The following is a 15,261-nucleotide window of genomic DNA, read 5'->3' on the forward strand; positions in this document are numbered from 1 at the left end:
TGTCCTTGGGGAGGATGTGGTCGGCGGACAGGAGCAGGCTTATTGTAGTGAAGGGCATGGCTCTAGACAGGCAAACCCAGGCTCAAGTCTCGCTTCACTTAACCTTGGTCAACCTCATTTTCCCCATCTCTAAAATGGGAACAGTAACGGCAGTTAAGAGTTGTAAGGATTAAGTGAGATGATGCGTAGAGATAACCTTCTGCAGGTGTCTAATGTTTATTGCACAGAATACCCAGTTTTCCAGTTATTATTTTTTTGTCTGTCTGAACATCTTAAGGGCAGAAGTCAGTTCTTCATCTTTTTACACCGGGCATTTGGTAGGTAGGTTACTCAGGAGCTGTTGAAATGAATTGGTATCTATTGGCAGTGGGTCATCTTGCACCTCTGAGTAACCAGACATACAGCTCGAGTGTTGACTCACTGGTTTCGCTGCACAGGCTCACGGGAACCCTGTGCTTTGGGCCACGCCTTCTCAGAGACGTAGTTCTGAGAGGAGATCAGATGGACACCTCGTAATTGGTGGGCCACCTGTATGAGGTGGGTCGCAGTGGGTGTGTCTCCTTTGGGCCACAGGCTTGCTGGAGAATGGGTGGCAGTTCTCACGTCTCGTCTGGCACAGACGTGGCCAGAATAAGAGTGCTCCTGGCTCCGCACGGGGCGAGTTTCTTAGATGTGAGGGCAGTGGCAGCTGCGTGTCCTGGGAATTGTTGATACTCACCGCGGCAGCAGGAACAGACGTAGGTCCTTTTGACCTGTGGGGTAAAATGTGCGGAAACTGGAAGACTTGCTGTTCATGCCCTTTATCCTCTTTTTAAGCTAAAAGAAACAAACATAAAAAAGTAGCCATAGCATTGGGGTAAATGTTGAAATAGGAATTAACCCCCAAACCCCAACCTTGATCCTCGCACTCTGGCAGAACTACCCTCCACTTATGTTCATGCCGCTGTTCTAACTGAATTCAGGCCACTGAGATACCCTAGTTTTGAAGACTTGGACGTTCTTTGACCAGTGCCAGCCGTCTCTGCTGTTCTTTTGTGCCATAATAGCAAGCTTTGTCCACACTCAGATGGAGTAGCAAGAGGCGCTGCACAAACCACAGGGATGGTGTTTAACGCCCCAGTTGTTGAAAATTTGCATCATTTTCAAATGAGTTCCTTTTCAGGCCTCTTGCAGGGAAAAGTCTGTCAGCATAACTAGTGGAACCCATTCTGCTTGATTGTTAAAGAACTGTACTTTTCTAGCCCTCTTTTCTTACACATTGAGCATGATACTTAATTGGGGTCAGTAAGGACTTTTGTCCCACGTGTCACAGCTCTGGAAGTACAGTTGTGACCATTTGCTGATGAGGCAGCTGGGCAGGGAGGATCAGAGTTGAAGGGTAGTGGGATAGAAGGAGCAAAGGGTTAAGGGGGACTCCGGGCCCTTCCCCGAAACCAGGTGACAGTTTCAGAAGCTCCCGCTGCTCCAGAGAACAGGGCTGGTGCAGAGGCAGCTGTCCCTGGATGCTGGTTGAATTTCCTGGGAGATCCTGGGATGATGCCAGGCCTATCCACGGCACCTGCTCTCCTGCAGTTCTTACTGGACAGGCTTCATGACTTCTAGTCTTTCTGGATTAATACCACGTACATGACAGCCTTTAATGGAATGTTCTTTACAGTATGATGAGAGCATTTGGTGATGCCACCCACGTCAAAGCCCAAGCCTAGATATTGTCTCTTAATCTCCCTCCCATGTGTCTCTCTGGTTCCTGCTGGAGTGTTTTTAAAAACCTCTCATTACCTAAAGCCATTATTAATTAAATTACTCAACGAAATCTTCTGAGCACTTACTGTTTGCAAGGCCTGTATTGGATTCTGGGACAATATGGCAAGCAAAAAACCAGACAGAGGACCTGCCCTCAAAGAGTTTATAGATTGGTGGGGAGATAGACTTAAATAATTACATAAATAAATGTGAAATTGCAGTTATGACAAGTGCTAGGAGGGAGAGATACACAGGGCTGTAAGAACGTGGAAACAGAGAGGGCTCCCCAGAGGAAATGACCCTTGTCCTGAGGTCCAATGGATACTTAAAATTCACAGGGCAAGGAGGGAAAGGAGACGCATTCCAAGCAGAAGGAACCTGGACTTCAGATAGGAAGGGGCTTGGCAGGTACGAGAGGCTGAAGGAAGACCAGTGTGGCCAACATGCAGACTGAGGAGGAGGTTGGTGGGAGAGCAGGGCGGACAAGGAGGTGGGGACCAGGCTGTGCAGGGCCTCCTTGCAGGCTTTATCAGGTTGTTGCCCTCCTGCCACCAGTAATCCAGAGCAGACCGTGCTGTGAAAGGAGCACTGCCACTTTAGGTGGAGAATGCATAAGAAAGAGGCAGATGCAGGTCGAGCAGGTGCAAAGCTGTTGCAGTGGTCCGGGTGGGAGATGATGGTAGCTTGGACCAGGGTGGTGCTGTGGAGGTGAGAGAGGAGCATGGGTTGTGGGCATATGTAATGGGTCTTACTGATTGGATTTGGTGGTGAAGAACTGGGTACTGAGGGTGAAGGAGAAGGTGTAAGGGGGGCTCTTAGGATGACATGCTCTTGAAGGGGGAAGCACCGGGTAGCCCAGACTGTACATAGCAGTGTTATTTGCGGTTGGAGCCTTCCCTGGAGTGTGGTACATCGAAGATTCCTGCTGAACTCTCGTGGGTTGGTTGGGGTGACACCCAGAGACTAAGGCCTTGGAGGACCCAGTGGAGTGAGTCATAGGAGGTGAACTCTCAGCTGGTGTTGAGGAAGCCCCCGAGTTCTTTCCCACGTAGCGACCATTACTACTGGGGGGTACATGTATTTTGTTTTTTTGCTTCTGTCCTTTCAGCCTCTGTTTGCCTCTCCAAAACAATTTTAGGCTTTCCCTGGGCTCTTTTATTGATGCTTGCTTTGACCTGGTTTCAGGTGGGTATAGCAGATACATTCACTGATCTTTCTGTCCTGTTTTCCTTTTTTTCTTTGTTCCACAGAAGAGGTAGTGTGGCATCATGTAAGAACACAGGCTGAGCCAGCTACCAGGTTTGACCTCTGCTTCCACCACATTCTAGCCGGGTGTCTGCTTTGTCTGCAGAGTTGGAGGTAACAGTGGCTATAAGAGCCCTACTCCAAGGCTTGCTATGAGAATTAACTGAGTTGATAAGTATAAAGCCCTTTCAACGATGCCTGCCCCAAAGGCTCTAGAACTGTGTCATCATTATTCACCTCTCAGCCTCAGTAAGCGTTGGCCCTTGAAAGTAGCCACTTTGGCATTCATAGCATGGACACTTGTGATTTCTGCAGTCTGTAAGCGACCCCTGAGTCATGATGTAGTCATCTGTGATGTCAGTAAGGAAGAGATTGTATTTATTTATTTATTTTTTGCGGTACGCGGGCCTCTCACTGTTGTGGCCTCCCCTGTTGCGGAGCACAGGCTCCGGACGCGCAGGCTCAGTGGCCATGGCTCACGGGCCCAGCCGCTCCGTGGCATGTGGGGTCTTCCCGGACCGGGGCGCGAACCCGTGTCCCCTGCATCGGCAGGCGGACGAAGAGATTGTATTTACTCATCCAATTGTAAAGGTCAGGTTGGACAGCGTTTTAATCACTCATCCAGTAAATTTGCCCATGAAGACAACAGCTTATACACATTGAGAACTCAGCATGGTCAGGAGTAGGACATGCACGTGGGAATCTCATCATGTCCTGTAACCCACTTTCAGATCCATGTCCAGGGCTTCCCTGGTGGCGCAGTGGTTGAGAGTCCGCCTGCCGATGCAGGGGACGCGGGTTCGTGCCCTGGTCCAGGAAGATCCCACATGCCGCGGAGCGGCTGGGCCCGTGAGCCATGGCCGCTGAGCGTGCGTCTCCGGAGCCTGTGCTCCGCAACGGGAGAGGCCACAATAGTGAGAGGTCCGCGTACCGCAAAAAAAAAAAAAAAAGATCCATGTCCAGATTCAGTGCATCCAGACGTGGGCTGTACCTTACTGTTAACCCTTTCCCCTCTTCTCCATTCAACTATGCTCGTTCTCCCCGGATCAACAACAAAAACTTTGAAATATTATCTCCGTATTTGTTCTTTCTGTGTTTTTCTTGTGGAGTTCAAAAAGCTACTGTAAAAATACGGAGGCAAAGGAACTGTGGGACATAGCTGATGAGTACTCTCCATTCTGTGCTCCCTACCTTCTCTCTACCACCCATACAGGTCGCTTCCCAAAGTAAAGGAAAAAATTCACATTTTTTGAGGGGAGGGTTTCTTTATGATTCCTCTTTGCATACCCTGACTTACTGGAGTCCTCTAGGTTATTTCTCTTCTCAGGACTGGTGTATGTTTTGATTTGGGGAGTGGAGGATGGTTGATGGTAGTGGCGATGGTGCTTATTTTTTTTCCTGAGTTGATTATCTTGCAAGAATTGATAGTTAACATTTATACTTGTTTTGAAGTGTTAACCAGAGACAGGTTAGATATTAGTGATGATTGCCTGCAGCATGGCTCCTTTCTTCCAGTGCGCAAGTGCTTGTATAGGTTTTTATTCACAATTTGTTGCCATCTTTCAGTAGCGTAATCTACTTTGGTTGTTTTTCTGGCCACGCCCCGCAGCTTGTGGGATCTTAGCTCCCCGACCAGGGATTGAACCCAGGCCTATGGCAGTGAAAGCTCTGAGTCTTAACCACTGGACCGTCAGGGAATTCCCAGCTTAATCTACTTTGAATAAATTCAGCAGTCGGGAAAGCTTACCTTTTGTTGGCATGCCTGAGCAGTCCCTTCCTCAGATGCGGTGTTCTCTTAAGAAAGCCATTAGTTTACTCTTTTGGTCTTTTTTTTTTTTTTTTTTTTTGCGTTACGCAGGCCTCTCACTGTTGTGGCCTCTCCCATTGCGGAGCACAGGCTCCGGACGCGCAGGCCCAGTGGCCATGGCTCACGGGCCCAGCCGCTCCACGACATGTGGGATCTTCCCGGACCGGGGCACGAACCCGTGTCCCCTGCATCAGCAGGCGGACTCTCAACCACTGCGCCACCAGGGAAGCCCTACTGTTTTGGTCTTATAGTGGGTTCAAAGTACTTTCTATTGCAGAAGAAAAGACAGCAAAGGACAGGACCTAAGTCATTGTAGAAAACAAATCCTATTAACAGAAAAGTGCCGTTTCTTTTTCTACGACTTCAGGTATTACTGTGTAGTCCAAGTCTAATGGAATTAGGACCAACCTGGATGTTGTGAATTGCAGGAGTTTCTGATCCACAATAAAAAAAAAAAGAATTGAGAAGCCTCCTGAGTGGTGTCAATTTAGTTTCATGTGGGAAACAGGATTGAGAGAGAAGCAGAAATTATTGTACTCAGAGTCTTGAATCATTGCAACTCTTAAGTAGTATGTTGGAATTCTTTGTTTAGTCATCAAAAGAAAGGAGGAGAAAAAAGAAAGGAATCAAGAAGCATAGCTTCTGCTGGGTCCAACAATTGTAACAACTCCCATTTACTGAATATGTATGCCAGGTGTTTACACCTGTTTCTCTTCATATCCTCATACTGAGGTGGTATTGTTTCCATTCACACAGGAGGAAACCAAAGCTCAGGTTAAATGGCAAGCCCAAGTTCATGTCTGTAGGTACCAGAGCTGGGTTTGGACTGTGGTCTCAAGTCTGTATTATTTGTTTTCAGTACATGCACAGAGAGAAGTTTGGAGAAGCCAGGGGAAAGACAAAACTTAAATTGTCAGTACTAGGCTGTGTTAAAAATACAACTCTCTGCTTTAAAAAAAGGGAAATTTTGTTCTAAGATACACATGGATTCCCACCTAATATGTAGATGGAAATGAATTTCTCCCCTCAGATTTTGTTTTAGCGGAAAAAACAGAGTATTAAGTGTCCATTTTAGACCAGTGGAGCGACTTGGAGGAAATAAAATGTTTGTGTTATGTCTTTTTAGCACTTGGTGCCAGATGTGATAGAAGGAAATTGTGTTTTGGAACCTTTAGGGATGTTATGTTGCCTCTTGGAATTTGCCCTTCTGGCTGGATAAAATTAAACCGAGAATAACAACTTCAGTTTTTGACTCAGAGCCCTTGTAAGCAGTGAAGGGTTGATGTGAACATTTATAAGCATTTTGGCCTACGAGAGCTTCATTGTAGAGACCCCCGCTCCATTCTTCTCAAGGTCAGTGATCATCTGGCAGGGCCCTTCCCTTTTTGTGCCTTTGCTGAGGGGCCCTAGGTCCATCACACTTTCGAGATGTGCGCATTCTGAATGTGAACTTGGTAAGAAACTAGTTTTTGAGAACCAGTGGAATGGAAACGACCAGGCTGCTTTGCAGCTTCTCAGCAGATTCTCAGGAGTGTAGCTGGTGTTAGCTTTCACATGCTTTTGTCCTGTATGAGGCAAATCCTTGTACAGTGGAGTACAGTTTTCTTAAGGGAATTTTTCTGATTTGTTCTAATCAGTTTTGTAACAGGAGACTGGTTTTCTGTTATACGCAATGGCTGTGATGACTTTTTTTCTTTTGTGGTAGGAAACTGGAGACCATGTTTATTGGAACTAGGACACAGCAGCGAGGAATGTGGGCTCTGGAGTTAGTCGGGGCTTGGGCCGAACCCTTGGTTAGTGACTTATTTTCCTATAAAAGGGAAGTTCTTGAACCTCTTTAAGCCTAAGTTTCTTCACCTGTAAAATGGAGATAACGCCAGTCCTAGAGTTGTGAGGATTAATGAGGTACTAATGAAGTATACTTACCTGACACATCATAGAGCTTAATAAATGCTGGCTCTTATCATTATAGTTAAAAGCATCTGGTCGAAGTGGAAGCTGGGACTGACAGCTTGGGGAGGGCTTTGATTGCTGTGCCCAAACTTGGACACACCTGTCTTTACTGCTCAGAAGTCTTTTTCACTTTGTGATTTTCAGCAGTGTTCCAAATAGATGAGGTTGCTGCACGGTCTGTGTTTTGGGTAAGTAAAGTCTTGTGATCTGTTTCATGGCATTCGAGGCAGGGGCTCACATGCACTGGGTGGTTAGATTATTTTTGGAGGCTGGCTTGTCAGCAGCGGTGTATATCTTACTGCATTATTCTGACCTCTCCTTTCCCTCTCTGCAGCTGAAGGAAGTCTGATGAATAGTGGCAGCTTTAGTAGGAAGTCGAGCACTGTTAGGAATCTTGGTGGTTTTTCTGTCCCCCTAGCCGGTGTTGAAATTCCCACATGCTTCATGAGATATGTGACTCCTCCATGACTTAGCTGCTTGGTGGGTTTTCCCTTTTCACAGATCAATTTTTGGTCAGCAGCTTGTTGCCAACATCAGAACGTATTTAACATCATTCTAGAGAAGAGGAGTCCCTACTTTTAAAATGAAAAATGTGTACTAAGCTTCCGGGGCATTTTACAAAGACGAGGGTGAGTGGGGAAAATGTCTCCAGTCATTTTCTTTTTTTCTCCCACGAAATGCTTCTGGTGGATTCATTTTCATCCCTTTGAGAACATGCCATGTTGTGACAGTGTTTTAGAATGGAGAGCAGGTCTGTGGGAGTCTTCCTTTGCCATTTCTAGTGAGGGAAGGCCACCAGGGACCCTGCCTCCTTCCTGGGCGCGAATACTCAGGCTCACGAAGCAGGCAGTGCAGCTCCCGCTTCCCTTCTCCCCTGCCAGTCTTACTCGTGAGATTGGTGGCTCTGACATTGATTCCTAATCCTGCGGCCCCGGATATATTGCACGTTGACATGCTGCATGACGTGATTCTGTCATCTGTGGTTTTTCAGTTGTTAGTGCAGTTGGTCTAAGTTGATGCCGTTGGTGACAATCAGCAGAACCACTGTAGGTAGTTTTTGCTAACGAGGGGATCCATTTATAAAGATACAGGTGTGGTTCATGGAACTGTGGGCCAGAGGCGAGGGTGGGCCTCGCTAGAGCCTGGAAAGCCATGGAGTCCAGGCTGTGACTGCTTGTGTGTCTGGGTTGGGCTTTTATCTCCACGTATCTTCTTCACGTGTCTCATTCTTTGCAGAACAGCTTTCTCTGTGGCTCCATATTTGTGGCCAAATCTGCAGGTCTGTAGTTGAAGCAGCCAGTTTGATTAGCTTCTCTTGGCCCTTCAGCCAAATTAATGGGGAGATAAAACGATTAGCCGTTTGCTGGTACTGCTGTCTGTTAGCCCACGCAGGTAATGGGGAGGCAGTGACTCTCTCCTGGAGGTGGGGCACAGGGGACAGTTGTCTGGGGAAGGGGCGTTTGGGGTAGGACAGAGTTCTAAAAGATGTCTCCTAACTGTCTTGTTTATGGAATGTAAACAAAGAATATCACTAACCATTTCAAGAATTGATGTATGTAGGTAGTTTGGGGTAGTATAACATCTTTATTATCGGAAGATGATACTTCCTCGGACGTAACAATAGGGTAGTCTTCTCCGTGCTGGCTTCAGTTCCAAGCGCTAAAGATGATTGCTAGAGGTGTCTAACAGCTGATTGAATTTAATGAATAGCTTTGCTTTCCTCAGAGAAAGATGATAAACCTGTCAAAAATACTTGTGCTTTAATTCAGTTCTTTGTCAATGACAGATGATGAAAACTCTCAATGAGAATTTCTGAGTTACCAAAACACTCATAGCATTTACATATGCAAAAACAGTCCCTCTCGTGTAACCTAGAGCAATGCATCAGGGTCATCTGGGGAGCTTCTACAAAACCTGAGGCTGAGCTGCATGCCCCGCACTCTGATTGCTCAGGCTTGTGTTGGGGCCTGAGTGTCTGCAGGCTCCCCAGATGACCTGCCGCTCCACAGCTTTGAGAACGCTGCCTCAGAGAGGCTTGATTGATTGGCATCTCCTGGGGTGGAAATCACGGTCGTCTCCAAAACAGACCACACGCAAAACAGGTTCTGTGAAGACACCGTGACTTTGCTCTTGTTCCTCAGCCTCAGGACGGGCTGTCTGGGCTCTCCCTGCCTCAGACGTACCCAGGTTTCTTCTAGTGCCCTGCTTCAGCCTGAATCAACAAATTCAGAAAACTCATGCCAACCAGACACTTCTACCCAAAACAGACCAAAAATATTCCATTTTTATTTGTTGACAGAGCTGGTTGTGTGTTGTAGAATTTCCCACAGTCAGGATTTGCTTGGTTGCATCCCCATGGTGTCATTTAACATGTTTCTCTGTCCCGGTATTCACCCTGTAAATTGGTAGGTTGATATAGCAGCTCAAGCAGATTGAGATCAGATATTTTGGCAAGAATTCTTCATAGATGGTGTGGTAGGTTGATGAGGGGGCCCAACATGCCTCTCTTTTTGTTATGTTAACAGTCATTCTTTTTCCAGTTTTTTACTTTATGATATTTTTTATTCTTATTATGGAAAAATTTGATTTTGACCCATGAAATTGATTTACAACCCACTAATAGATACAAGCCCTAGTTGGAGAAACACTGTCCTAGAGAGGGAGATAAGCATGCACATGGGTACTTAAAAAATAATATTATAGGTGCTAACAGAAGAATGTATAACATGAATATTCTAGTATGGGGATAAATTTGTTTATGAAAGTAACGAAAATCTACATAAAGATGTAACCCCTGTTGAACGTCTTAAAGTTAACAGCCATTTATGATTGTTGTTTTGGTCCATTAATTCATTAAGCATTGCTAATTATCTTTGAATATCTGATAAACACTGAACCCAGCATAGAAGCATTTGAAGATATTTTTATTGAGAAACAGTGACACAGAACCTGGCCTTGATTCCTTATTAGAAGTGATTGCATCCCATTGCACTGCCGTATGGTTTTAGGTAACTTAGAATGAGGAAATATGTTCCCGGCCTCCTTTACTGAGCCCTGGTATGCTGCAGAGTAGATGGCTCACTATTGACTTGATACATTCATATTGGGTTGGCCAAAAAGTGCCTTTGGTTTTTAAGTAAAACTAAAAGACTTATTTTTCATTTTCACAAAGAACTTTATTGAATAACATATTCACCCTTTGTTCCACTACCTTCTGCCATTTTTCAGGCAACTTCATAATTCCATCTTCCCAAAACCTTTTATCTTTTTGAGCAAAGAACTGTTCCAGTTGCCTTTTACAGTCTTCCAGGGAATTGAAATTTTTTCCACTAAGAGAATTTTATAAAGACCAAAATAAGTGGACATTCGAAGGTGCAGTGTCTGGTGAATACGGCAGATGAATCAGAACTTCCCAGCCAAGCTGTAACAGTTTTTGCCTGGTCATCAAAGAAACATGCAGTCTTGCGTTATCCTGATGGAAGATGATGTGTTTTCTGTTGAGTAATTCTGGACGCTTTTCATCAAGTGCTGCTTTCAGTTGATCTAACTGGGAGCAGTACTTGTTGGAATTAATTGTTTGGTTTTCCAGAAGGAGCTCATCATAAAGGACTCCCTTCCAGTTCCACCATATACACATCACCTTCTTTGTTGTTTTTTTAAATTACTATTATTATTTTTATTTTTGGCTGCATTGGGTCTTCATTGCTGCGTGCGGGCTTTCTCTAGTTGCGGTGAGCGGGGGCTACTCTTTGTTGCGGTGCGCGGGCTTCTCACTGCGGTGGCTTCTCTTGTTGTGGAGCACAGGGTCTAGGTGCGCGGGCTCATAGAGCACAGGCTCAGTAGTTGTGACGCACGGGCTTAGTTGCTCTGCGGCCTGTGGGATCTTCCCGGACCAAGGCTGGAACCCGTGTACCCTGCATTGGCAGGCGGATTCTTAACCACTGCACCACCAGGGAAGTCCCAACATCACCTTCTTTGGTTGAAGACCAGCCTTTGGTGTGGTTGGTGGTGGTTCATTTTGCTTACCCCACGATCTCTTCAGTTCCACATTATTGTACAGTATCCACTTTTCATCGCCCGTCACAATTTGTTTTAAAAACAGAACATTTTCATTACATTTAAGTAGAGAATCGCATGCAGAAATACGGTCAAGAAGGTATTTTTCCGCTTAACTTACGTGGAACCCACACAATCAAAGTGATTAACATAACCAAGCTGGTGCAAATGATTTTCAACGCTTGATTTGGGTATTTTGAGTATGTTGGCTATCTCCCGCGTGGTATAACATTGATTGTTTTCAATTAATGTCTTAATTTGATCGCTGTCAACTTCAACTGGTCTACCTGACCATGGAGCATCGTCCAGCAAGAAATTTCCAGCACGAAACTTCACAAACCACTTTTGACACGTTTGATCAGTCACAGCACCTTCTCCATATACTGCACAAATCTTTTTTTGCATTTCAGTTGCATTTTTACCTTTCTTGAAATAATAAAGCATAATATGCTGAAAATGTTGCTTTTTTCTTCCATCTTCAATATTAAAATGGCTACACAAAAATTCACCAATTTTGGTAAGTCTTTTTAAATGCACGCTGATATGACAGCTGTCACATACAATCTAGCAGAATTATTTCAAATGAAGTTAAAGACAACTAAGTGCTACTAGAGCCATCTTCTAGAAAAAAACCGAACAAACCTTTTGGCCAGTCCAGTAGTTTCCTGTTCTTACCTTCAAGCCCTTTACGCAGGTTCATTTTCTCTCAAAAGCACACAACAATCTTCTTTTGTTTTCGATCCTTGATTCTCACTGGAGAAAGAGGGGAATCATTCTGTGGACTGTCTTCTATTCTCTTTCTGACTCTGCTTAAGCTGCTTTCCTTTGCTCTGTGACTTTTGTTCCTTTATATGGGGAGTGCCCATCCCTGTCCCTCCACTTGGGACAACTGATAGTTGTCAATTCTAAATAATTAGTGTAATACATTGAACCAACTTGTTGAAATTTTCTGACTTCCTTTAGTTAAAAATACTTAAAAAAAAACTTAACACAACACTGTAAAAATCAACTATACTTCAATTAAAAAACAAAACAAAACTTAGCTTTTCACATAAACAAAAAGCTCCTGAGTGAATATGATGTTCTAGTGTGTATTATGAAAGTGTGGCTTTATGTTATTCATTTTGAGCCCTTAAATAAACAAAAATATTACCCCTTTCTCTTCTCTTTTAGGAAATTCACACAAATGAAAAGGAAGTAACAGAGAAGGAAGTAACTCTTCACTTGTTGCCAGGTAACAGTCATCTTAGCATCTTACCTCATGTGCAATTCAAAGCCAGTGATAAATTGTGTCATCCCTAGTAGCACTATATATAAACTCCTTTGTTTTCATCCAGACAGTGTGTGACAGTAATGAGTTGGACAAAAATATCAATGTCTTTAGTTCAGTAACTGCGTACCTGGGACTGAGTATTTCAACAGCTACAAAGAATTTTTGTTTCCCCTTCCCCATAGCTGATGAAAATAAACATGGGAAATTCTCACCTCTTTTGTAAGCAAATGAGGTCTTTTTTCAGGGTGCCTTACTTGGCCCCATCCAGTATTCTGGTCCCCAGTCAGGAAGATCCTGGTCCCCTGCAGATCCCTACACCCAGCCCCTGCTGGGGTTTAATCAAACGCTGGGGCTGCCAGGGCTTTGCTCTTCGGTCATCACCAAGGAGCCTGGATTGGTTGGATTTCTTCCTTCCTTCCTTCCTTTCTTCCTCCCTCCCTCCCTCCCTCCCTCCTTTCTTTCTTTCTTTCTTTCTTTCTTTTTCTTCCTTCCTTCCTTCCTTTCTTTCTATCTTTCTTTCTTTCTTTCTCTCCCTTCCTTCCTTCCTTCCTTCCTTCCTTCCTTCCTTCCTTCCTTCCTTCCTTCCTTCCTTCCTTCCTTTCTTTCTTTCTTTCTTTCTTTCTTTCTTTCTTTCTCTTTCTCTCTTTCTCTCTCTCTTCCCTCTCTCTCTCTCTTCCCTCTCTCTTTCTTTCTCTCTCTCTTTCTCTCTTTCTTTCTTTCTGATGGAGGAGAGTGACTCTGTAGCTTAAGCCAAGTTTTAATCATTTCTGAATTCAGAAACAAACTTCTTGGTGGTGTAGCCTCCATATATGGGGCTATCCAGTGAGTTGTGCGTTCGATTGTTTTGCTACTTTCTTTTTTCCAGTCCCAAATAGCTTTTTTCATAAGTATTTTTAGATACATTTCCCAAAACAATTGAGTCCTCATTCTGGTTCTTTTGATTTTATTCCATTTTATTGAGAGGATATGAATATGTACAAGTTTCTGACTGATCCACCTTATTTGGTAAACATATCAGAATCTCTGACTTTTTAAAAAATGTTTTTAAGTTTCAAAGGCTTTTCCCTATAATAATGGCCTAAACCTCAATCCATATATCCTATTGTATTTCCTCTTCTTGGGTTATATTGTAGATTCTGAAATTTACTTTTGTCTTTAGCTTAGTGTTATGTACATTCTCCATTCCCCTGGATTCCTGACGGCCTCTTTTAGGTGTGCAGCCCAGGTTTCCTAGACTAGACTATGATCTTTTCCAGCTCGTGCCTCCCATGACCTGAGACTTTGAACGTACAAACTGACAAGTGTGGTGCAGGTCGCCATGCTTGCAGAGCCTCTCCTGGATGTCGTTTTAGCCCCTGTGTGCCAACTTCTGATCTCCATTGCCTGACCATGGACCCATATGGCTTGCCTGGTCTTGGGAGAGGCTCACCATTAAAGTTGTTTTACACCAGGAGTTGAAAGCACAGGAAGCCTTGCTCACGTGTCTTCTACCTCGGATTCAGCTGAAGCACTTTTTCTGGGACTATTTTAAACCCTAATGAGGCCCTGACTTCACTGTTTTCTTCAAGCCCGGTGGTCTCTGTAGAGGCTGACCTGGTGACAGAGCCATCTTCTTGTATTTCCATTGTAATTAACCCCTTGGAAGAGAGAAAAAAAACAAGATTAAATATAATATGTGTCCCCTGATAATCTCAGTGTCTGGAATTCTTCTTTGTTTTCATATTCAAAGTTAGAATAAATGAATTTTGAGCCAAATGGTAAATTTAAAGACATTGAAGGAAGTATCCAGAGGGAGATTCTAAGGAGGAGATGGTTACCTGTTGGATGAGAAGAAAATTCCTTTTTCCTTCTTGTCACAAAGTATTTACACTTAGTCTTACACTTAGTCTTCCTTTTTTTTTTTTTTTAATTTTACACTTAGTTTTTCATTTCCCCTGTATCCGTCTTTTTTTCCTGCCCTTACGCAGGCATCCAGCCCTCATGAGCCTCTCCACTTCCTGCCTATCCCTAAATCCTCATCTTTTTGACTATAGTGAGAAGTACTCTCTATCACCAGGAAATACAGCTCTCATGCTGCTGGGCGTCTGCAGATAGAGCAGGAAAGGTGACACACTGAGAGGAAATACTCTCAACTAAGAAAGAGAGGAAACAGGTTTTTTTCCCATAAACCTCTGACCTCCCTTTTCCTCCCATCCTTGTCCGTGGAGCCAGAATGAGTGCAGTCATGCTGCACCCTCTGTGCCTGAGGAAGCTGCCTTAGGGCCCCGGGCCAGGGAGGCACCCACCCTCTTTCCGCAGTTCCGGGGTGAGGAATGGTCCACCCTCACAGGAAGGGGGGCTCCAGAGCTACGTGCCAGAGCTCACTGGCCAGCCCTTCTGGCTTTGCTCACTTGGGTACCGCTTCTCCAGAACTTCTGCTTGGGTCCAGGTGATGAAAGCACTAAGATCTGTGTTTGTAAGTGTAGCCGAGATCATTTCTACCTGTTTGGACACGTCCATTATTCACAGTGAGAAGATAGAGAAGTGCCCCATGTAGAAGTGTACCTGAGTCATTGTGATTTCACTTCTCCGCAGTCCCCACTCTGCTTCATCCTCTCCCCTAGGTTTTGCAGCTCCCGTGTGCTGTGTTGTAGTGTGTGTTTGTCTTACAGGAATAGAGCCGGGAAGCTTGTACTGTTTGCGTTCTGCATGTTGCCTGAGGACTCTAAGGAGGACTTGTTTTGGTTTTGATCAGGTGAACAGCTGCTCTGTGAAGCCAGCACAGTACTGAAGTGTGTCCAGGAAGACTCCTGTCAGCGTGGAATCTATGGGAGGCTTGTCTGCACAGACTTCAAGATTGCTTTCTTGGGCGATGACGAATCTGCATTGGATAATGATGTATGTGTGAGCTGCGCTTGGTTGAGTTTGTGGGAGCACTGCATTGGTGGCCCCATTGTCTTTTCTCCCAGCTTCTCAATAACTCGCCCCTAACGCATGTAAACACAAAGGCCAGAGTCTTTCTCACCACTAGTCTGCTCTCTCTCCTTTGGGATCTCCTTTCGGCGGAGGACCACCCTGCAGTTTCCCACCAGTGCCTCACGTCACGCTGGCTTGCGTTTGACCTCGTAGGTTGACGCCGTCAGCTTTTAATTTTCTTCTGTATTTCAGCACAGTACCTATCACTCATGGGAATCACATCTCCCCA

The 15,261-nt window shown here is 44.8% G+C and overlaps 1 protein-coding gene across 2 annotated transcripts in view; it reads left to right on the forward strand.

Moving 5' to 3' along the window:
* The window catches only part of MTMR12 (myotubularin related protein 12), a 65,390-nt gene that overhangs the window by 14,435 nt on the left and 35,694 nt on the right, over positions 1-15,261 (forward strand). For both annotated transcript variants that reach the window (XM_033421310.2, XM_004266029.4), the window contains exons 2-3: positions 11,978-12,038; positions 14,812-14,954. In XM_033421310.2, the coding sequence (XP_033277201.1) occupies positions 11,978-12,038; positions 14,812-14,954 (204 nt within the window). The remainder of the gene's footprint in view (positions 1-11,977; positions 12,039-14,811; positions 14,955-15,261) is intronic.

This window comes from Orcinus orca, chromosome 3 (genome assembly GCF_937001465.1).
Source record: "Orcinus orca chromosome 3, mOrcOrc1.1, whole genome shotgun sequence".
Lineage (NCBI taxonomy): Eukaryota > Metazoa > Chordata > Mammalia > Artiodactyla > Delphinidae > Orcinus > Orcinus orca.